General features: G+C 41.8%; 1 protein-coding gene across 3 annotated transcripts in view; it reads right to left on the bottom strand.

The window, feature by feature from the left end:
- Positions 1 to 24,568, bottom strand: part of OCA2 (OCA2 melanosomal transmembrane protein) — a 422,456-nt gene that overhangs the window by 274,547 nt on the left and 123,341 nt on the right. For all 3 annotated transcript variants that reach the window (XM_059720961.1, XM_019485119.2, XM_059720962.1), the window contains 3 exons: positions 16,613 to 16,770; positions 14,836 to 14,918; positions 14,294 to 14,447 (listed from right to left, as the gene is read on the bottom strand). In XM_059720961.1, the coding sequence (XP_059576944.1) occupies positions 14,294 to 14,447; positions 14,836 to 14,918; positions 16,613 to 16,770 (395 nt within the window). The remainder of the gene's footprint in view (positions 1 to 14,293; positions 14,448 to 14,835; positions 14,919 to 16,612; positions 16,771 to 24,568) is intronic.

Here is a 24,568-nt window from a genome sequence, read left to right as displayed (position 1 = left end):
CCCCCAACTCCCTGGCTGGCACTCTCCAGAGGGGCACCAGTACTCCCACCTGCCCCCTCTACCCATCACCTAAGCAGGGAATGCTGACTATCAAGGGTGCATCAGCACTCTTAGGGGGTGATGTGCACCCCCGTGCACCCCCTACGCATTGTCACTGACTTGAATTAAGCTCTGCCTGGTACTCAGTCTCTTGGGGTGTCAAAGACATTACAGTTTGTACATGACAACTCTATGAAATGTTATGTGGTTTTAAAATAAGAATGTGCTGTGAGCAGTCACACATAAGGGTTAATACCCTCTCTGACCATGTATAGCTTTGACTTACTGCTAGAGGGCTGACAAGCACAGGTGTGTCTAAGAGCTGCCAAACCTGCCCTTCAGCTGCCTGGCTCTCTGGCTCCCCTATAGCTCTTTCATGGCTGCCTGGCTCCCTTACAGCTAACCCCACAGCTCTTCTTCAGTGACTAGCTTTCCCATGGTTCCTCAACTCTCCCACAGCTTCTAGCTCTCCAACCGTCTGGGACAGCAGAGTCTGGGAGGATAGACCATCCACATGTGGGAGACTGGGAGAAGTGCATCCTGGGATGCCAGAGAACTGCAAATAGTTTGTTTTGGTGCCATGAAGCAGATGGTCATTACTGCAACACAAGTGGCCTAATGCCAGCCAGAGATATTTCTCCTCCAAAGAAGTGCAACTCTAAGATGCTCAAAGCCCGTTTAGCTTGTCTTTTCCTGCCTCAACTCAACACCCTTGGTCTGGGCGATAAAAAGTCTTTTTTTAGATATGTGGGGAGCCAGAGGAAAAGCAAGGGCAACATTGGACCCCTGCTAAACCAGATGGGACAAGTGACAACCAACGCCCAGGAAAAAGCCAACCTATTAAATGGGTACTTTGCATCGGTCTTTCATCAGTCCCATGGGATGCCCCTGCCCACTACAGGACAGGAGGGCCTGGGTGAGGGAGGCCTGGGTGAGGAAGATTCCCTGACCTCCATCAATGCTGACCTCGTGAAGGAACACCTTAAGAGGCTGGACACCTTCAAGTCAGTTAGCCCTGACAATCTACACCCCAGAGTACTCAAGGAGCTGGCGAGCATCACAGCCCAGCCCCTGACACGGATCTTTGAGAACTCCTGGCACTCTGGTGAAGTGCCTAAAGACTGGAAGAAGGCCAATGTGGTGCCTATCTTCAAGAAAGGGAGGAAAGTAGATCCAGCAAACTACAGGCCCATCAGCCTGACCTCTATCCCGGGGAAGGTCTTAGAAAAGATGATTAAAAAGGCCATTCTCAACAGACTGGTCAACGGCAACATCCGGAGGGACAGCCAGCATGGGTTTGTTGTGGGTAGGTCTTGCTTAACCAATCTTATCTCCTTTTACGACCAGGTGACCTATCACCTGGACAAGGGAGAGGAGATCGAAGGCTTTTTTGAAGTCAAGATATATGACATCAATCTGGTATCCCATGATCACCTCTTGGCAAAACTGGCCAACTGCAGCCTCAGGTCCACCACAATCTGCTGGCTAGGGAATTGGCTCCATGGTCGGACCCAGAGGGTGGCGGTTGATAGAAGTTAATTGTCATGGTACCCTGTGACTAGTGGGGTCCCCCAAGGCTCTGTCCTTGGACCCATATTGTTCAACATCTTCATTAATGATGTGGACAATGGAGCAGAAGCAGACTTGGCCAAGTTTGCCGATGATACCAAACTCTGGGGTAAAGCATCCACACCTGAGGACAGGAGGGTGATCCAGGCTGACCTTGACAGGCTCAAGAAATGGGTGGATGACAACCTGATGGTGCTTAACACCGAAAAATGCAAGGTTCTCCACCTTGGGAGGAAAAACCTGCAGCATGCTTATAGTCTCGGTAGTGCTACGCTGGCTAGCACTAGGGATGAAAGGGACTTGGGGGTCATGATTGACCACAAGATGAATATGAGCCTTCAGTGTGATGCAGTAAAGCAAGCAAAATGCTGGCTTGCATCCATAGATGCTTCCCAAGCAAATCCTAGGACGTCATTCTCCCATTGTACTCAGCCTTGGTGAGGCCGGAGCTGGAGTACCATGTCCAGTTTTGGGCTCCTCAATTCCAAAAGGATGTGGAGAAGCTTGAGAGAGTCCAGAGAAGAGCCACGCACATGGGACTCATGGAAAAGCACAGGTTCAGAGGCTACCTGATGGCCACCTATAAGTTTATCAGGCGTGTTCACCAGGATCTGGGGGAAGGATTATTCACCAGAGCGCCCCAAGGGATGACAAGGTCGAACGGTTATAAACTCCAGAAAGACCGTTTCAGGCTGGACATAAGGAAGAATTTCTTCACTGTCTGAGCCCCCAAGGTCTGGAATAGCCTGCCACCAGAAGTGGTTCATTCACTTACATCGAACACCTTCAAGAGAAATTTGGATGCTTATCTTGCTGGGATCCTATGACCCCAGCTGACTTCCTGCCCCTTAGGCAGGGGGCTGGACTCAATGATCTTCCAAGGTCCCTTCCAGAACTAATGTCTATGAAATCTATTAAATCTATGGTAGCTGGCAAAAGGATTAGTTTCTCATCATCCTCTACGAACAATATATTGTTCTCTTTTCCAACTAAACTATGTGAAGGGTCAAGATAGCCAATTGTTTTCTCTCCTGATCTTCTCATGCAGACCAAGGCTAAATGAAATCCAGGGACATTTACATACATGCAAGAAGACTGCTCTGATGCACTGTAAATCCAATGCAACAGAGAAGACTTGATTACTTGTATCTGCTGGGCTAGGGACAGACATTACACATAAACCGGTTTAAGTGATCAGAAACTGGTTTAAACCTGTAACAGAACAGATATTCAGTGCACATAAACTAGTCTGAAAATGGCTGAAACTGGTTTGAGATAAACCTGGTTGAATGTAGTATCAGACTTAACTGATTTGGGTCAAACTTGTTTATGCAATGTCTGTCCCAGACCCCTTCCTGGATTAATTTAAACCAGAGTCTACCGGTATCCCAGATGCTTTGCGGCCTTTGGTGGGGCTGTCTGCCCCAGAGAGCTGGGCTGGCCCTTCCCCAATGCTCCCTGGCTGGAGTTCCAGTGGAGACTGCAGGCACAGCAGTGTCTGCCTGGCTTCCCTGCTGCCCCCCTTCTCTGCTTAAGCAAATTTCCCCTTCCCCCTTCCACGGCACAGACCATAGGAAGCATGTGGCATGCTAGCTAATGCTGAGAGGTGTCTGTGTGAGGCAGAGAGGACAAAGGCAGACAGGACAGTGTTCTCTTAGGGCTTTTTGGAGCTAATCAACAGGGAGCTGGTAATGTCCCTCCATTCTTTCTTTGGAAAAAGTTGTTTAAGAAAAGCTTGAACTAGTGAGAGAGGCTTTTGTTTTGTTTTAGTGGGGTGCTAAATGCTCTGTTATCAACTCCCTGCTGGGCTAGTCAGGAGCAGCAAGGTGGGGAACCGCTCCCTAATCAGAGGTTCTGCCAGGACCTGGCCATGCCCTCCCTCAGCTCAGCACTGCTGCAGGGTAGGGAGGGGAGGGCTGCTCTAGCACCCCCAGCTTCTAGCCTAAGCCACTGCAGGCATGTGCCTGCATTTGTTCAGTCCATGTGGTTACAAACCGGTTCAGCCTAGCCAGGTTAGACTAACCTGCAAAGACTGAACCAATCCAGGCTCAGGCTCTTTGAATGTCTGTCCCTAGCCCTGGAGTGCAGAAATTAACACACTCCAGCAGCCTCCAGCATCATGTATATCAGAGTCCCTGCCCTGAAAAATGGCAGAGAGATGCTTTAAACTAAAGCTCATCAAATTACAGCATTTAAGGGGCAGGTTTGGCAGCTACCTAGCCACAAGCCCTAGCAAGTCAAAGTAACGCACGGTTAGAGAGGGTATTAACCCTTAATGTGTGACTGCTCACAGTACATTCTTATTTTAAAACCGCACAATATTCCATAGTTTTCATGTGCAAACTGTAAAGCTCGTCAAATGAGCTTTAGTTCAAAGCGCCCCGCTGCCAATTTTTAAGCACGGGAACATTGATACATATGATGATCAGGCACTTTTAATTAGCATGGCTTGCTAATTAAAGCATCAGCCCACCCTACCCTACCCCAATCTCCTGGAGCACATCTATAAATGCCCAAGATCTTGCACTGAAAGAGGATGAGTTGTACAGGTGCTTTCTACCCTATTTCCTGAGAAGACTAATTAATACCTCTTCTTCCATAATGCCATAAAAATGGGAACCAGAGAGGAATACTCCATTCCCACTAAGCCCAGAAGAAGAAAAAAAGCTATAGGGAGTTTCTGCTTTGTCTTCTCCCACAGTTATGATTTATCCTCTGTCTCAGACACAATTGCCTCCAGTTTTCTTTCAGGGGATTCTGGGAGTACTTTGATCCACACTCCACTGTGTCTACTTGTTTTAAAATCAAAACATAAACCTGCGATAGAGAAGAGGGAGGGTTAGAAACTATGCTGAATGCATTGATCCTTGATCTCTAGAGTTCCATCAAGCACTGGAAAAAACCTTATCCAGGATCAACAGATTTTTATTCAGCCTACTTAAATCACTTAATATTATATTTAGTATAATAAGAAAATTTGAGTTTTGCCACCCCTATGTGATGCATATTAATATAAATGTGCATATTAATAGAAAAAAGCATAAACTGGACTGTGTGCACATATATAGTAATAGTAAATGTCTTACTTTGCTAACATAAATGCCAGCTTAAAAAAACACTAGACTCAGGAAATCTAGAATGATAAGAAAGATAGACAGTCAACATAAACCACATATTATATATGAACCATTTACATTCTGGACTCTAAATTCTACTGGTTGAGTACTACATAAAATAATTTTAGTTTGCATTGAACAAATTAGGTTTAAGAGATGTTTAGTCATGATTAAACAAGTTAACAACCTGATTGTTATATGGCAATAAACTATAACTTTCTTGTTTCCATTAGGCTAATAAAATTGAGATCATACATGCTAGGGGCTTTTAAGATCACATGTTGTACCTGTATTTTAAGAAGATAATCCAATCACATATATGCTAACCAAGACCCCAGATTATTAAAGTATCATTTGAAAGGCAGGATTTTTTCTTAGGGCAACTTGTGAGGCATGATATGAAATTGAATGATTCAATATACAGAGTCCTATGGAGACTCCCAAAGGATTTTGAATATCTGCTTGAATCATTATTCTGCCATTGGATATGCTATAGGTATCACCGATCAAATGATATTCTTTTGTATAATGAAATTACTGCTGTTCTGCCTTTTATTTCTGGCTAGATAAAATGCTTTGAAAAACAGTTTAACAGGGCAATTACTTTCATGTCTGTTTCCACTAATATACTATTTAAGTACCATAAACGGTTAAATTATGGTTAACACTCCATTAGATTTTAATTTCCTATGCCAAAAAACCTCATTAAAAATAAAATACTGAACAAGGATGCACAACTAATTATTCATCCATATTAATGATCTCCCCCCTGTATTAAATATATCAATTATACACATCAATTACATAAATATATCAATTATACACATTCCTGCAGATCTGTAACTAAATATTCGCCCATTTAATGTAATAGAGGGTATGCAGGGACTGGGCTTCTGAAATGTATTCCTCTAGATTTGCAGTTTACATACACCCTATAAGTTACTACACAACTTTGATGAAGATATCAGAAATTGCACCTTTAAACTAACCAAAGTGTGTGTGTGTGTGTGTGTGGTGGTTGTAGATGTGTCTGATGAAGTAAGCCAAGAATGCTTGTGCCCCCCCACACACACACACACACAAAGATATATGTGCTTTTGTATGCATACATATACATACATACATACACACACACATACACATACATATACACACACACACACACTTCAGTTAGTCTATGAGGAAGACTAGCCTTCTACTTGATTTCAGACATAGATCTATATCTCTCTGAAATGTGAAATTTGCTGAGATAGCACATCCATATCACTACAGAAATCCTTCTCAGCAGTCTCAGAAGAAAGACCAGAGAGTGAGAAGTCATGAAAGCTTTACTACCTTCTCTAACTCCTGCAGGTTGTCAGTTTCTTTGAAGCATTACTAGGGAAGTGTAGAGAAGGTTTGCAGTACTGTTGCATGGTCTGTTACTAAACAGAGCACTTGAAGATTTCCAGCTCTCCTCAGTTTCCAATGACCTCATCCTTTCCCACTCATCCAGCTAATAATCCATGCTCATCCCCTTTGATCTGTCCACTGCTTTGGACACAGCCAGTCACCCCCCTCCATTTTTTGAAATCTTGTTCTCTCTTGATTTCCATGCCTGTCCTCTCCTGGCCCTCCTCCTCTCTCTCCAATTAGTCCTTCAGTATCCTTTACCCCCACCTCCCAACTACCTTCTGCAGGGCTCTGTCCCTGATTGTCTTTTCTTCTCATTCAGCCCTTCATCTCCCTGTTTCAAATGCAAATTCAATAATTATGTACATGGGGATAATTCACAATCTAGCTCTGTACCCCAGACCTGAATCCTTTCTAACTGGTTTCAATCCAACTCTCCAACATTTCCTGCAGATGTCCAATCATCAGATCAAGCTCAAAATGACTAAAACAAAACTCTATCCCATAAAACCTCTCTCAATACCTAAAGAAGGGTGCTTGTGCCCAAAAGCTTGCAAAGAACATTTTCCAACTACTCAGATGGTCTAATAAAAGATATCACATCTACCCAAAGAACCTTGCCTTCTCAATACCTCTGTTCTTGATCAGAATGGAAAACAACATCAAAATCCTGGCCATCCTGGCTTGTAATCCAGGTAACACATTACATTTAGACCTCCCTCTAGCTCCTCTTTTCTAGTCTATGTCCAAGTCTTTCTGGCTTTTTTTCTGTATAACACTGATAATACATATCCTTCCCCATCCATTCACCTAGCTAAAACGCTCATCCACATGCTTCCCTTTTTCTATAATATGCTTGTCTTCAGTTTTAAAGCCTCTCCCTACCCTACCTATCGCCTGTCACTCCACTTCAAGGTAGTCCAGCAGTAGATCCAAGGGAGGTGAAGTAGTGCAGTTACATCCCCCTTCTGCTATGTAGCACTGGGCTCTTCCCCATGGACTGATGGGGAATACCTGGGGGACCAGCTGGAAGTAGATGCAAGAAGAAGGAACCCACCTACTGCTGTGTCCCACCAAGCCTGGCACCCTCACACAGCCACTCCCTGCATCTGGGACGGAGAGCCCTGTCAGGTGCAAGACTCTTGACCCAGCTACATGAGGCACAGTCAGGGCCAAGATTCCCATGTGGACTGGGTGTTTCTCATACCCCTGAGTCTTAAGAATCACAGCAGTCATGACCTGCAGGGCTCGGGGGTTGCACACTGGGGAAGGTGCACCCTTAAGGCTGGGAGACCTGTCAGCTAGCAGGGTCCCAGCCACAAGAGAGACCCTGCTACACACACAATTTAAAGCTCGATAGCAACCAGCTATAAAGTTATTATACATTTTTGAGGCCTAACTTTATAGCTGGTTGGAGCTTTTTATCATGTGACAGCTATTTTGCATGTAGCAGGTCTCAGGGTAATTCCTCAATGAACCAGTTAATTATGCAATACCAGTAACATGTAGAGGGGGCCATAGTGGCAGAAACCATTTTTATTTCATGTTTGTACAGTGCTTAAAATAATTGAGGTCTCATTCCCAATTAAGACCCCAAAATACTTGGGTAGCACCAATAATATACAACAATAGTTCTATCGGTCCAAAAGCCTTGATGAACACCAGAACACTTGTAAATCTTTTTATTAAGAACTACAGACATTGATACATGAAAATAGATTGATTTTCAAGGTAACCAAATATTACTAAAGTGTGAATGTCCCTATATAAACCAAAGAATACAAATCTGTTTGACTGCATAAACTTCCATACTTAATTCTATCAGTTGGAAGTTGAACCCACAAATTCTCCAAGTTTGAAACATTTAGGATTTTCACTTAGAATAATTTTTTTAATTACTCTGTCGAAAGTGCTGTAATGGGCAATTTGTTTAAAACCTTAACTCAAAAAAATGTTTGTGTCTCAGAATTTGTAGTGAGCTAACATTTTCAGAATGACTCTTTGCATCAAAATCAGCATCAATTCAATGCTCTAGACATCTGCAACCAATTACAGATATCCTCACTCTCCAATGTCAAACATATTTCTCTCTGAATTCTTGTGTATTCCTCATTAATCACAGAGGGGAGAGACAAGAGGAAACAAGCATAGGTACCTGACACGCATTTTTCTTTTTTAAAGCATACACTGGTTTGGATTCCCTACACAGTTGAACCTGCCAAGAACCAAATGAAATACTTTATTGTTGTTCACTATTCTACTGTCATAAGCTGTTTTTACTTTAATTCAACACATCATAAAAACAAGGTGTTCCTCATTCAATCAATACAAGTACCAAGGTGTAAATTATAAAACCAGTAAACTAAGGTATTATTTGCAAAGGAAAAACTAGGGAGAAAGAAGTTAAGAGAGAATCTATCTAAATATAATAAAAGCAATGGAAACCTCCCATACAAAAATGTAACTGACCAATATCTGAGAAAAAAATCAATTAAAAAAAAATCCATGAAAGTTATTGAAGATTAGTCAGATGACTAAAGTAAAAAATGAAGGTGAGAGATGACCATGGAAACCAAATAGTCAGCAGTAAACCAACTTACAAGGGGAAGGAAATGTTGTGTGCTAGAAAAACAATGACATATGTGGTAAATAGGTCAGAGCCCCCCCAAAAAACAAATCATTGGAAGGGGAAGAGAGTGTTCTTTTAAAGACCAAAGAGAAGTTTGTCTCTTGAGATATGGAGGCTGCTTACCTGACTTGTGACTAATGAGTTCACCTGTGCTTTCATAGCAATTTAAAAAATAAATGTCTAAGAAAATGACTATGCAATGACTTAAGGGCTTGTTAAACAGTAATTTTGGTTCCTGGATCTCTTAACCCCAGGACTGTCTACACATTAATACCTGAAAAGAGTTTAAGCAGTTCAAAGTTACACCACTCCATGGCAGGATTATCAGATTCATACAGATTCCCAGAAGTTCTCCGATCTGTGCTACCCAACTCATCACACTAAGGTGTAGCCACTCTAGGCTACACCTTAGTGTAAACACCCCACCTGTATGGGCACGGCCAGATGAGCCCACACATGCCTCTTGCAGCGTCTCAAACCCCTTTGAGATGCTGCAAGAGGCACGTGCAGGGGGAAAAAAATGTTCCCCGCACTGCAAATTTGCAGTGGGGGAGCAAAATTAGCCTTGTGGATATACAGGGCCCAGACAAAAACCCAGGGAAAAAAAACAGAGGCAACCGGAGGCTCAGCCCTTCAGAGATGCTCTAGCAGAGTGCCAGAGCATCTCTGTGGTTGGCCCTTTCCCCGGTCCGGAAGCATACTGCCTGCCCATGCTGGAGACAAGCAAGGGAAGGAGCAGGGGGCTGGAGACAAGTCCCTGGAGATAAACTGGAGACTTCTCCTGCTCTCTCCAGCCTCCTGTTCATTCTCTGCTACTGTCAGTGAGTGGGGGGGCCTGGGAGAGCAAGCGGAGAACTGGGGGAATGAACAGGAGATGGGGGAAATGAATGGGGGGCAGGGGAATCAATGATGAGCAGGGGAATGAAGCAGGGGCAGGAAGAGCAGGGGATCAAATGGGGAGCTGGGGGAACCAATGGAAGTGGGGAGAATGATCCTCCTGTTCATTCTCCTATTCCCTCTAGCCTCCTGCTTGTTCTTCTGCTCATCTCCAGCCTCCAGAGGCTGGAGAAGAGCAGGGGAATGAGCAGGGGGCTGGAGACCAGCAGGGGGTGGGGAGCTGGAGCCCTTGGGGGGGCCCGGGACCCTGCAGGCAGGGTAGTCTGTATGCTGGGGGGCCTCTGCCCTGTGGGGGGCAGGGGACCATTGGCGATGCGTAGGGGGTGCATATGTACCCCCCCCCCCCCCATCTCCAGTGGTGTCTGCGGGCAGTCAGCAATCGCCACTGGCCACTGCTGTCACTGCCAGTCGTGTCTGTGGGTGTTCGTCACTCGCCACTCTTCCCCCCACTGCTGACAATGCCAGTGACGTCTGTGGGAGCTCCCTGCTTACCACTGCCACCATGCTTCTGCCGCCACCAGTGCTGCCATGCCCCGCCAGCCGCCAGGGGCATGCAGCGTTCATGCACAGGGGACCCACCCCTTCTAAGCAGCCCCCACACCTACAGTCCCCCCCATACCTACCCGCACAGTGACTCACATGCCCCCACATCCCTCCACACCCAACCACATCCCCCCACCCCCTTCCTACCCACTCCTGCAAACCCCACATCACATACCCACTGTACGATAAGGAAATCCAAAGCAAACATTAAAACATATAGATATTTAGAATTTATTTTATTATGATGCTAGAGACACTGGTAGGCTTCCAAATTTCTTTAACATTGTAAATATAGGAAAAAAACCTTGTCCATCTGATCGATCCCCCTTTCTCTCTCTCTCTCTCTTTTGTTCTAATTGTGGAAGAATGTAGATTTGGGGGTATTTTAAAAAGTGAATTTGGGATGCTGCTTCAGCAGTCTAGCTGATCCAAGGGGCTAGCATCCCCAGATACCAATTACCTGGGCCCCAGAAGCTCCTGAGGTCAAGTAACCCTGAGATGCTGGCCAGGGCCAGTTTTTGTACTGCTGGGGCCAGGACAGGGCAGCTTTTCACACTGCTGGGGCAGCACAGGTGCTGACCCTGGGCTCTAGCTCCCCCTGGCTGCAGATCTGGAAGGAGCCAGGCAGGGTTATTTTGACCCAAGTGGCACAGTTTGCTCCACAAAAAAGTGCATGTCCAAGCATGTGCACTGAGGCAAAAAGTCCCTGCTCAAATTTGCACCACTTCTATTTGAGCTGCTACAAGTGCATGTGCTTGCATGTGTGGATGTGCCCTATTCGTGGATGGGGGGAGGCGGGGGGCCAGGATTCCCACCTTTCAGCCCTCTACACTTTTGCTGCTAGCCTGAAGTGCAACTGCTCCAAACTTGACCTAGCACTAACACCCATCAACAGTTGTGCGGCTCACCATGTAAGGTGTAATAAGGCCCTTAGTTCTTGCCTGAAGATCTCATGAGATACTGTGATTCCTATCACTGTTTGGTATCAGCACTAGATAGAAATTTTGCTCATAGCTAAATCCAAGTAACTCCCCTATGAATTGTTACTGCACAAGTGCAAAAGTACAAAATTTCCCTAAGTATACATGTGAATAATTCTGAATATATTATTCCCTTAGTTCCACACAATAAAATCACCACTGCAACCAAAATGACAACGAAGAAATAAACTGGTTTAGGCAAAATATAAACCAGGACAATTTTCTGCCCAGCTCTACACCAAACTATGGCAAGTCCCTCTAACACAGAGGTTTAACAAATATGGTCACTGATCACGGAGTGTCCCCATAGAATTCTACCATTGTTACTGAGCTGCTGCAGAAAACAGGAGTTAGAAAAAAAAGGGGTTCCTATCCTTTAAACCAGGCTCAAGCTTCATATAAACATCTGAAATCTTTGGATCTTTCTCCAAATTTCTATCCAGGACAGAAAAACTGGAGCAAATCAAGGCAGTATTGGTTTACCTCTCCAGATAAGAACTTACAGTATCCCATTTTTCCTTGAAGAAGTCAACTCAACATTTTTAGAAAGGCAAATCCAAACTAAATATTTTACAAGTGCACCATGAATGAAATAGAATGTCTTTAATTTCTATCTAAAGAAAGAAATTAAATAAGGAAAAGTAAAGGCAATTAATTTGGTAACATAAAAGAGAAGTATAAAAGGCAGAAAAATGAAGAGTAGCCTCAACATGGCAAAGCAATGAGTAAAATGGTCTCCATAGCACTAAAAATTGATTTCTTTGACAGTGACAACAGAACAAAAAGAAGTGTAGATATGTGGTAAATAAGACACACCTCTTTAAGGCACAGGACTGATGCCACTTTTTAAAATATTGTACGTTGGTTAAACCCATTATTACCCATCCTAATTCCTTCATCAAAGTTCTGAAAGTAATTCACCAAGTGAACCAGAAAATCATCAGAATTTGTTTCGATGCTTATTGTTGCCAGATCAGTTGTAACATTTGCATTTCTGAAGATTTAACCCTTCTAAAAACTAAAATCCAAAACATGTTGGTGGAAACATGATAAAGAATGGTGCGGGGGGGCTGTTTTTTGTTGTTTCGGGGGGGAGGAGGTTAAACCCATAGGAGCAATTTTTATCTATCAATCTGCAAAGCAGACCATTGAAACCAATTCCAGGATAGAATTTATCCCTTGATATTTTAAAAAAAATACACCAATGGTTTATGTAACCTCTCTCTTAGAAACAGCTAAAGAGTTCATTTATTTCCAGGTTTTTCTTCTTAGGATTTACAGGTGCACTCACTGAATGTTCTTGTGAATTATGGAAGAGTGGTTTCTATAAAATGCAAACACCCACACCCAAACAAAAAAATCAGTCATGATATACATTCAGATGCTAATACTTTGCCATTGCCGATGAACTGTAGGGATTGTTTAGAATAAAAGCTGCATTAAAGTGTATTAAGATTTATTTTACTATTTTGCTGCCAACATATACACATTTAAATCAAAATCCAACTTTACCCCTCAACACTTACCATGTTATCTTTTCACACATTTATAAAGTACCAAAGCCAGCTTTAGCCTGATAAATAAATCACCATTTGCAAAGCAAATAATCTGAACGTTTAAGCATCTGTCATGTGGCACTTGGCTCTACTATTGAAATTTGATTGGAAAAGAGAAGTTGCTTAACAGTAACTGAAGTGCTTTGAGAGATGCTGCCCTTAAGAAAATTCCCACTGTTGACACCTGAAGTGGGAATGTTCATAAAGGCAATGTGTCTCATGTGCCTTGAGTACTAAAGTTCAACAATGTTTTTGCCCTAACAATAGCCACACAGTGAGCATACACCCTTCAACTTCCTTGTGCTCTGTACTATGGGCATAAAGGATGCTTGTATGCTTCTTGCTCTCAGCCACAGAATCTCAGTGTGCCCAGGCCAGAAGAAAAGGCAGAATGAGAAATGTGCATAAAAACAGTACATTTCAAAGAACTCCAGTTACCAGGAACTTCTCTCTCACTCTCCTTTGAGTAGGTCTCCATATGGCAGAATACTTGATGAATATGCATATGGAATTTCTTGCAGGTCTGGAATGGGAAAGAATCCCAGAGACAGGCTACCAAAGATATCTGGGCTCTGGTGGAACAAGCTCTAATCACCAAGTGTCCACTTTGGAGACTTCAAAGCATATCTTAACATGGCTCAGGGTCTAGTTAGATGGTCTTGAGGTGAAATTCACTTTGCCTTTTGATCTGTCAGCTAGCATAACACAGCAACAGGGAAAGCTTAGCCTTATGCAAGTAAAAGGACAAGGCTTCCCTAGCACCTAAGTGTGTGTAGCAATGACTTCACTTTCAAAAAAGTGCATTCAGATGGATGAATTTGTTAACTTGGATGGAATTCTATAACAACCTTCAGGAAGAAATTAAGGTGACCCTACAAGGACAGCTTTTTCAGATAAAACAAAATATAAGGTAAACCCACCAGCAGAGCCTGGACCCCACCCAGGTATCTAGCCAAAGTAATAACCACCAAGAAATCAGCTTACATAGACCAAAGGAAAAAAAAAGCAGGTTGCCCTTGGTACAAATTGAAGGCCTATCAGTTCTGAAAGAACTAAAGGTAAGATCACACTGAATGATCACATTTCTCACCAGAGGAAATGCTTTGCTTATATCCTTGAGGAACCTGAGTACTGTCATACGGAAGAATACCAATTAACCATCTTTCAGTTTGTTTTGAGATATTCTAGAAATGGAACAGCCAGTGATTTTCCCCTCTAAACTGAAGGAGTTACTTGCTTAAACTGAGATTATCCACCAACATTCAAACCCTAGCTGATCTCTTTTAGAAGCCAAGTTATAATCCTTCTAAAAATGGTTCTTTATAGGGAAAATGACCTAGAATGTTACAATACAGTAGATGAAGTTATTAGTAATGCAGCCTGGACTAGCTGATATTCATGTTGATCTCCTCAAACATATTTGGGAGTCTTGTTTGTGCCCTAACTAACATATGATGGCACAGCAAGGATTCACACATGAAACTGGAAAGCATATTAGTTGCCAAAAAATGATACAGCTCTTTGCTTCAAGTAAGGAGAAAAAAAAAAACAAAAAAAACCCTACTCACTTACCTCTAGTATGATCAGCACATAAACACCTGCTAAGATGATTGATGCAATTGTTACTTGTGTCTCTATATTTGCATGAAGATACTGATACTTCATAGACAGAGGAACAATTTCAGACTCCTTTAGGAAAGCCTGAATGTTTATGGAGATTGCCTTACTGTGGAAAGAAAGAAAAGTCCTGCTTCATTACAGCATGAAAGAGCATTAGTTATAAAAGCAAATATTAGAGAGAAAGCTTCAAATGCTATTAAATTATTTCCTTATTAAATTTAAAAGTTGCAAGTAACTTTTAGGAATCTTTACTACCAAATCTGTAGATAATGTGTTTTGGAATGTAAAATGATCCAAGAAATAAATAGGATGATTGGCTTTCAAAACTTACTTAAAAAAAGTTAGGAAAGCTTTTGTGGTAAGGCCAAACAGAAGACGTCTAAGTGATGAAACTTTATAGTTTTTATTTTTAAAGTAAATAAAATACCTTTTTACAGTAGTCAAGTCTAAAATTTCACATGAAACATTGTTTTTTTTCTAATCTGAGAACCAACCTGTTTAGTATCTCAAAGGTTTTAGCTGTGGTAACTTGGTCATTTCTTCTTGAAAGTAAAGGTAGAGTCCAGTTATACAAGACCTGCAAGGAAATTAAATTTACATTAATAATTAGAGGTAAGTGAAAATGGTTTATGATACTGTTCACATATTTTACACAGCTTGTACATACTTGGGACCAAACAGTAGTGTGGATCCATTCACATATAATATTCACGTCAAAGGAAATTGAAGCAGAATTTGATCATTTAGACAGAAATGCCAAGAAATTCAGGGAGGAGGAAATCCTGAATTGGTGAAACTATACTGAAATGTGGATTTCAAATGGGGATGAGAGTCTCACTTTTTGAACAGAGACTTAAGACACATCTACGCTGCAGAGTTACAGAGTCAGTCAGCATTGCTCTCAAACACATCTCCCTGCTCTGTGCGGGCTACCACCTGAACTGGAAGCCACATTTACAAGACACTCCAGGTGAGCTACTTAACACTGACTCTCAGCAATTCTAATTAACCCAAGGGCAGCACCCAATGAATGTTAAGGTCATGTCTGATGGGACAGTTAGCATTTGTTAAATGTATTTAAAATGCCAGTGTCCATGCATTCACACTGGATAATGAGCGTTAGGTGCTCTTGTAGCATAGCATCACATAACAAAATTACACCTTTTTGAGTAAAAAGTATCTCAAGATCATATTAGGTAACATGTTGTGAGCTAACATGGGACTGCTCCCCAGAGCTAATATAATGGTACCAGGGCTGGACTGCACGGGACAGCTGTGAGTCTTAGCCCTGGGACAGCATGAGTCTTGAACTGGCTCCAGTGGGGTCCCTGGAACAGAGACTGAAAATCACCTCATTGTCAATCTCAAACCCGGCATTGCACTAGAGTCTCCAATCAGCTCCAGTGCAGTTCCCAGGATGAGACCAGCAATGAGCTGATTTTCTAATAAGCTAATAAAAAAAAAAAAAAAAAAAAAAATCAGTTGATTGTTGGTTCTAGTCTTGGTACTGCAGTGAACTCTTGAACCAGCTCCAGTGTAGTCCCTGGGCTAAGACCAAGAATCAGCTGATTCTTGGTCTCAACCCTGGGAGCGCATCAAAACCAGGTGGAGATTATAGCACGATACAGGGGCTGGAGCTGACAATTGGAAATGTCAGCTCTTAGCTCTATTAGAAAATGCCAGCTTTTACCTTTTTTGACTATGGAAAAATAATAGAGTAATTCTTCTGTTGCAAAGAATTTTGAAAAACCACAACATAGCAGAATGTTTTTGACCCTGGGAACTCCTATTTGAAATCTCTGGATTTATTTTGTGAATCATGTATAGGTTGCACACCTAACCATCCTAATTGTGTAGTACCCTCACAGCACTGCAGAGTGCTATGGCACTCTGGCTACAAATTACTGCTTTGTGGAGGGATGCCTGGTTGGTACAGTGTCAGCACAAATTTTGGCCACCTGCATCTGTCCCAGTATAAGAAGCAATCCAGTAAAGTTTCAGAAGAGCATGAATGGCTACAGCATACTGTGCTCTGGCTATCCCAACCCAGAAATGCCTCTGTTGTTATTTTTTTAAGATTATCTTGAAGCTCTTCATATAAAAGAAGGAATTAGATTAGATATGTCTCTGAAATGAGGTGTATGTGTGTGCATGTGCATGCATGTGTGCACACATTCATGTGCACATAAATATATATGTCTGCATATATGTGTGTGTGTACAAAAATACACATTTTACAGCAAAAAAAAAAAAAAAGATTAAAACCATCACCTGCTGCTGCCATCTTCTCCTAGATCTAGGGTCTTCTATCTCTCCAATTTGCACTGTAATATATTCCTCTGTCCGCCGATCAACCACATCTGCTATAAAAGGTCCTCCTAGTTCTAACTTAAGTAGGGCAGAGTCATGAAAATCTGTTAGATTCAGAGCTGAAGGTAAGCCAGTTAAGGGTGAAACTGAGTGTAAATGATATGAGTGCATGAATCCTGGAAATACAGTATAATATTTAACATATGTACACAAAATATACCAGGCAGTCTCTTCAATGAAAAAGAAAACATTCACAGGATAAAAGACAAAATAAAAATCCCTTTCTACAAAGTAGACTTATCAGAGGTAGCAATTTTTTTTAAACTCTGGTGTGGCTGAGAAAAGATAGAGGGAACTGTCTCACCACCTCCTCCCCACTTTAACTTAAAGGCTGTTTTGTTGCTGTAGACCTGTGTTAGTTGCAGAGGAAGTCAAATCACAGAAGAAACTAAACAAGAATAACATTTCCATCAATTACAACCTTGACTGAGACATTTGAAATCCCTGTTGGCATCTTCAGCAGGAGGCAGTTTTGTTCACAAGTGCTGGCAAATGTTGATTTGGAAACCATGCAGATAGCTCAATAACGATTTATGCTCAGGGTACAGCAGAAGTCAAGAAAGAACCAGAAATGCTAGGATGCATAAAGAAAGGGATACAGACCCTAAAAACACCATGCTGAAGTAATTAATACACAAAAAGACCCAATTGTTTCACAATTTCAAGAATGAAACGTCAGCACTGAGGACCCAAAGAGATACTTAATTTCAAGCACAGGACTAAGTTCTATTGACATCATAGCTTTTCGACAGCTCTTTAATGCTTAGTGAAGGAAGATCTTCACTTCTAACAGTTCATGGAACACTTCACAAAGGGGCAGAACATATTGCAATTTTTTTTATAAGTTCATTGTACCTCATATAAATGAATGTGAAAGATGTTTTGCTGCTGATAACACTGAAGGGTTTTAAATAGGGGAAGAAAAACCGTGACCTAACTAAATTTGTAAAGCCTTGTTACTGCTATGTTAATATTTACAGTACAGCCCTTTATCCCACTTTTTAAATGAGCTCTAGTGAAATATCAAAGGTCATCCTGACTGACCATGCTTCAACTGTGTTCTAAGATAGGGTTTGGAGGAGAAGCGGGTTTCCTCTTCCTTTGGATAGCCAAAATTCCTACAGCTTTAGAAGAGGCAAAATGTCACACCTTCACTAGTACTTAGCAGAAAGCCTGAATAAGGTAGTGAACTACACTCAGGCCTAAAAATAGATCTTAGCAGGTCATGGCAGCAATATACTGCCACTTTCAGAAAGCATGCAATGCCCATGCTACAGCTGGTTTTCTGAAGAGAGCACTGAATTAATCAAAACAGTCAATCCAACACCATTTAGAAGCAAAGAATCCACTCCATTATTCCTTGTAACAGGATTAATTACATTAAAAATCCCAAAGAAATAATGAAAGAGGTCAGTAGATATTTCTTTAAACCTGTGCCAAACAGGAAAATGTACATTCCCTCCCTATCAAATGTATTACTAATTCCTACACTTGTCTTCAGTTTTCAAATGTGGCTTGCCATCACATTTTTCAAACCCCAGCATAGTTGTACAAGTCTGTGTTGAAACCATATCAACAGCTTTAACAAGAGGCATTAATTGTTATCTTTCAAAAAGCTTGCTGACCTCTATTCATTAACCCAATGACTCAAAGCACCTATGACAGCTTGCATGGCATTATGAGTGCAGCCAATAATTTATTTCCAAAAAAATTCAGGTGAGCATAATTATGGCAGCTTCCTTTTACACAAAACTGTTAGAATAAATCCTGTAATTACATAGATGACACATTCAAAAGCCATTACAAAGAAGGCTCCAAATTAAAGGAAAAAGGAAACCTTTTTTAAAAGTTAAACACAGTAGTGCCTTCATACAAAACAGTTTTTCTTCCAATAAAGTTGAAAATTCACAGGTATTTTTCTCCCATTTTTCCATGTACATGTATAGCATCATCAGAAAGAATGCTAGCAAAAAAGTCATCACAAATGAAACTTAAGAATTTAGACTTGTGGCAGATGAGGTGCTTAAAACTAAAATCCCATCAGATTTAATTCCCTCTAAACAGAACTAAGGGAACCTGTTGTCATTCTACTTTTGTTGTATCACAGCACAGCATATCCTTTATGAAAAGCAGCATCCAGCATTCTCAAAACACCTTTGCTATGAAAAACTTGAGCTGTGTTTCTCTGAGTAAATGTAATTATTTTCTTATCAAGGGATTTAATTTTTTTGATTCATAATTCCTCAGAATTGAGCCTGGAAGTCATGAACATTCCTGCCCAGCATACATACTACTAAGGCATTTAGAGTTTAATCCTGCAAGATACTAAACTCTTCCATCCTGATCCAGTGTTTTCACTATGGCACGTGTCCAACTTCAAGAATGTGCCATCGCTCTTTGTTGGAAAGGGACCAGCATACTCAGTACCTTGCAAACTTTACCTGCGAGCATAAAATGTGTTCTAATGTAAGGTGTGACCAAGAAGTGATAAACCAGATTAAGAAAGTTGCAAAGACAATGATCCCTGAAAGAAAGAGTTGATTCTGTTGGGTCCTTTCTAAATGTAGAGGAACAAATTAAATTCAGAGCATATTCTTTGTGTCTTAGATTTTTTTTCTTTTGTTCAAGGAAAGGAAACATCCTTTCTGATAATACCAATGAACATCTTTCCTCCAGCTCTTCATGGCAGTATGATTAAAAGGTTTTACAGTGACCTCTGTTTGCTTCATGACTAACATAGTTGTATTGATCATTCAATTAAAAACTCATATACCTTCCACTGGGACTCTGATAACTGCCATCTTTAGCTTTTCTCATTCTTTTTCTTCCCACTTAACATCCTTGATATCCTCATTTTTTCAATATCATCCCACATGTGCAGAAGGATTCTAAATAGTTTTGTTGAAAATCACTAAGCAGAAATATCTGACATCACAATTTAAGTTTTAATATGTCATTAATAATCAGGTGCATTTCTTCATTTCCTGGACTTGATCTCTTGATCCTCGACCTTGCAAGAGCAGAATACATCATTAAATCACTCATGCATGCCCTGAAGGAACATAAGTAATTATACAGTGAAAAGCAACACTTACTGGCTAATTTGAGGGAGATACTTGCTTTTTTTCTGATCTGAGCTTCATCTAAACCTCAGTTAGCTACAAGATGAGCCTTCAAACTATTTTCTCAACAATATCTGTATTTTGGTAACACCAAGAAACCAGAAGGGTGGGGCCCTTTGAAGAAAAAAAAAACAGAAAACTGTTTTACAGCATCTTGGCTAGCAGGTTTTCCTCATATACAGCAGGAGCTGGTGCAACAGAGAATATAGGGGAGCTGTTGAGGGTACTGTGGACAAGCAGATCTCAAAGCTGTTATGACTGACAAAGCAAAGGCAGGAAATGACAGCTGGACACTGGAAGGAAGGTCATGTGCGAAACTCATCTCATGTTTTGGAAGAATTTGGAGGAGTCTCAGGATTGCAATGCAAAGTTAAATGAAAAGTTTCTCTCGAATACATTTATTATGGAAGCCAAATATTTCTAGTATTAAGAGGAGACATTACAATACAAACAATGGCAATACGTGCAGGAAGATAAAAGCAAGCACTGTATCAAACCGGCACAAACTCTTATTTAAATGAGGGTGAGGGCTGATTATGCTATACCTTATTAGCATACAAGAATTCCAATTACTTTTTCATTTCAGAAAGCCTAGTTCTATAATAGTGCATGGATCTGTTCCAGCTCTCTGTGCTCCATCACCTGTATAAAAATTGAAAATTTTGCATAGGTCAGGGCAGAAGTTATTAAAATAAAAGCACAGGCAGGAAAGTAGAGTATCTCCAGCATTTCAGAACATTCTACAGCATCCAAAATTATTTTCATTATGGGAGAAAGGAAGAGAAATTTCGCTTGCCACTTTATGTCTACCTAATTAAAGGACTCCTGTCACCTGGGTCGCTGATGGCACTGAAGTTACAGGACGCCAAAAATCCTCATGTTTTAGGGTATTTCAGCCTACACTGAGCACGGGCAGCATCTTTTCTGCTACACTTATAATTCAGTTCCCTAAGGGGAGCTTCTTGTTAATTATCACTTGCCGTTAACATGTGGCCTTTTATTCAAAGATCTGAAAATGCTTCACAGACTTCCTTGGGAGAGTGTATTGAGCCTCCCTTCCTGCGAAAAAGGGCCCTGTTACCATTTAAAACACCTCTGAGCCAGTAAAGTCACAGATGAAACACAGAACGGCAACATCACCTTTTTTAAAAACTATACTAAATCTGTTTCATTGATATCAGTGCTGACATAGAATCCCAATGCACGTACGATCAAAACGGCATTAAAATAAATCTTACCGATGTGGAAAATTGCCATTAACTCACAAGGGTTTTCTGACATTGCTTTGACAGCCTCAGCCTAGCCACCCCCACTGCTACATGTGCATCATCAGGGCAGGCAAAAATCAAGAGAGAGGCTATCATTCTGGAGGAATAAGACAAAAGATGATGAGAGAAGAAAAAAAAAATGCAGTTAAACTAGGTAAGAAACCACAACAGGAAACAAGCAGGAAAAGACTGAAGAGAAAATGGAAGAGAGTAGAGACAGTTGGGATGAGAAGCAAAGGATTGTCCACCCACCCAGAAGAAATAATTCCCAACTGATAGTCAGAAAAGGGAGGCATTGCCTCCAGCCAAATTAATTCTGGTGCTGAGAAGTAGCAGGCATCGCAGGGAAAACGTATCGAATAGAAAGGATGGAAAGAATACAAAGCAGGAAGAAAAGCAGGTTTTTTGGCATAAAACCCCTTCCAACTTTGGTTTTCTGTTGTCAGACCAACATGGGAGAGGGCAGAGAGAGAAAATTTGCTTAAGTATTGTGTGTGTGTGCCTGGCCAAAAAAGAAGGAATTGGAAATACAATTTTAAAACATATATATTTTGTTTCACCATTGGAATTACTTTCCATTGGAAGTTTTCCAACATGATGTAGGGAAAGAGGGGAAGGATGCTGATCAGTCTGCTTAAATAGTGATTCCTTTAGCATCCTCCATTAGCCACTGAGAGAGACAGGTATTTGACTAGATGGACCAGAAGTTTGACCCAGTAAGGCATTTCTTATATTGCAGCATATATAAGCTCTGGATCTCTAGATAATTTGGATTTCAGGAAGTTCAGCTCTTTTTTATTTTTCTCTCCGGTTCAATTCATCTGAATTCACCCCACTTGTAGAGCAAATAAAGGCTGTCCTTCCTTATCATCCCCTTACATCTTTTCCCACCCTGTGATAGATGAGGCCCTTTTTAAAACAGAAGACAGCACAATCTTTTCTTCAAACAACATATACATCTACAAGGAGAAGCATTACTGGGACTCTGCTGTATTCCTCCTAAATTTCAGGGACGAATTCAGCATCCCACAGAAACATCCCTCTATATGGGCCAGCCATTAATGGAAGATGCACCTATAAAAAGAAGAGAACCCTATATATCCAATCCACAGGAAATTGGATATATAAGAGAAAAAGCATGCAATACTTGCTGTCAGGAATTGAACCAGAGAACTTCAGGCTATAAAGCACAAAGTATAATAAACTTGAGCTATTTGTATCGTGCGTTGGGATACATGGGCTCCCCAGAGCACAAACCTGTCTTACTGAGCAATAAAGATCAAACTCACAGCACTATAGAAATAATTTGTCAAACAATAATACAAATGAAGCACAATCATTCTAAAGCATAGCCAGTAGCAATTCAGCAAAAACAAATACCTCACAGTAATATGTATAGATAACTTGAAAGACTGTTCGTACTTATTAATCTTTCTGATCTGTTGTATTTATTCATTTCCCATAGTCTAAATACTTAGACTTAAAGCCACTAAAAAATTATCTTCAACAGAAGAATATTGCTGCATTTAACCATTTACCAATTATTCACTTGCAAAAAACAGTTCATATAAGTGGTAATCCATTTTGGTGCTAATTCTTACTAATTAATTCATCAAGCTTTGTAATTAATCAAAGCTTCTACTCAAATCATCCACCTTACTTAAATTTGTCTTAAAATATGAAAAATGCATTAGACAACAACAAAAGATACTGTCCATCACATTTGTTACAGTTAAGGACTATTTATAAATGTTTTTTTAAATAGCTTAATTTTAATTTATACTAATCATATCTTTTAGGGCACTAGTTTAGGCCTTTAATCTCGCCAGGACCTTATAGATTCATAGATGTTAGGGTCGGAAGGGACCTCAATAGATCATCAAGTCCGACCCCCTGCATAAGCAGGAAAGAGTGCTGGGTCTAGATGACCCCAGCTAGATACTTGTCTAACCTCCTCTTGAAGACCCCCAGGGTAGGGGAGAGCACCACCTCCCTTGGGAGCCTGTTCCAGACCTTGGCCACTCGAACTGTGAAGAAGTTCTTCCTAATGTCTAGTCTAAATCTGCTCTCTGCTAGCTTGTGGCCATTGTTTCTTGTAACCCCCGGGGGCGCCTTGGTGAATAAATCCTCACCTATTCCCTTCTGTGCCCCCGTGATGAACTTATAGGCAGCCACAAGGTCGCCTCTCAACCTTCTCTTGCGGAGGCTGAAAAGGTCCAGTTTCTCTAGTCTCTCCTCGTAAGGCTTGGTCTGCAGGCCCTTGACCATATGAGTTGCCCTTCTCTGTACCCTCTCCAGGTTATCCGCATCCTTCTTGAAGTGTGGTGCCCAGAATTGCACACAGTACTCCAACTGCGGTCTGACCAACGCCCTATAGAGGGGGAGTATCACCTCCCTGGACCTATTCGTCATGCATCTGCTGATGCACGATAAAGTGCCATTGGCTTTTCTGATGGCTTCGTCACACTGCCGACTCATGTTCATCTTGGAGTCCACTAGGACTCCAAGATCCCTTTCCACCTCTGTGCCACCCAGCAGGTCATTCCCTAGGCTGTAGGTGTGCTGGACATTTTTCCTCCCTAGGTGCAGCACTTTGCATTTCTCCTTGTTGAACTGCATCCTGTTGTTTTCTGCCCACTTGTCCAACCTGTCCAGGTCTGCTTGCAGCTGTTCCCTGCCCTCCGGCATGTCCACTTCTCCCTATAGCTTTGTGTCATCTGCAAACTTGGACAGAGTACATTTGACTCCCTCGTCCAAGTCGCTGATGAAGACATTAAAGAGTATCGGTCCAAGGACCGAACCCTGCGGGACCCCACTGCCCACACCCTTCCAGGTCGAGACCGACCCATCCACCACGACTCTTTGGGTGCGACCCTCTAGCCAATTCGCCACCCACCGGACTGTGCAGTCATCCAAGTCACAGCCTCTTAACTTGTTCACCAGTATGGGGTGGGATACCGTATCGAAGGCCTTCCTGAAGTCTAAGTATACGACATCCACCCCTCCTCCTGTGTCCAGGTGATTCGTAACCTGGTCATAGAAAGAGACTAGATTGGTCAGGCACGATCTGCCCGCCACAAACCCATGCTGGTTTCCCCCTCAGCATAATTTGCCCTGCCGGGCTCTCACAAATGTGAGCCTTGATAATTTTTTCAAAGACTTTACCAAGGATGGAGGTGAGACTGACCGGCCTATAGTTGCCTGGGTCCTCCTTCCTCCCCTTTTTGAAAATGGGGACCACGTTAGCCCTTTTCCAGTCCTCCGGGACTTGGCCCGTGCGCCACGAGCGTTCGAATATTCCTGCCAGTGGCTCTGCAATGATGTCGGCCAGTGCCTTCAGCACCCTCGGATGGAGCCCATCCGGGCCTGCCGACTTAAAGGCATCCAGTTCTTCCAAGTGACTCTGCACCACCTCAGGATCTACGTATATACTTCTTTTGTTCATACTTTGCATAATTTTGTAAGCC

Source organism: Alligator mississippiensis, chromosome 1 (genome assembly GCF_030867095.1).
Source record: "Alligator mississippiensis isolate rAllMis1 chromosome 1, rAllMis1, whole genome shotgun sequence".
NCBI lineage: Eukaryota > Metazoa > Chordata > Crocodylia > Alligatoridae > Alligator > Alligator mississippiensis.
This window is presented reverse-complemented; position numbering and strand designations above follow the sequence as displayed.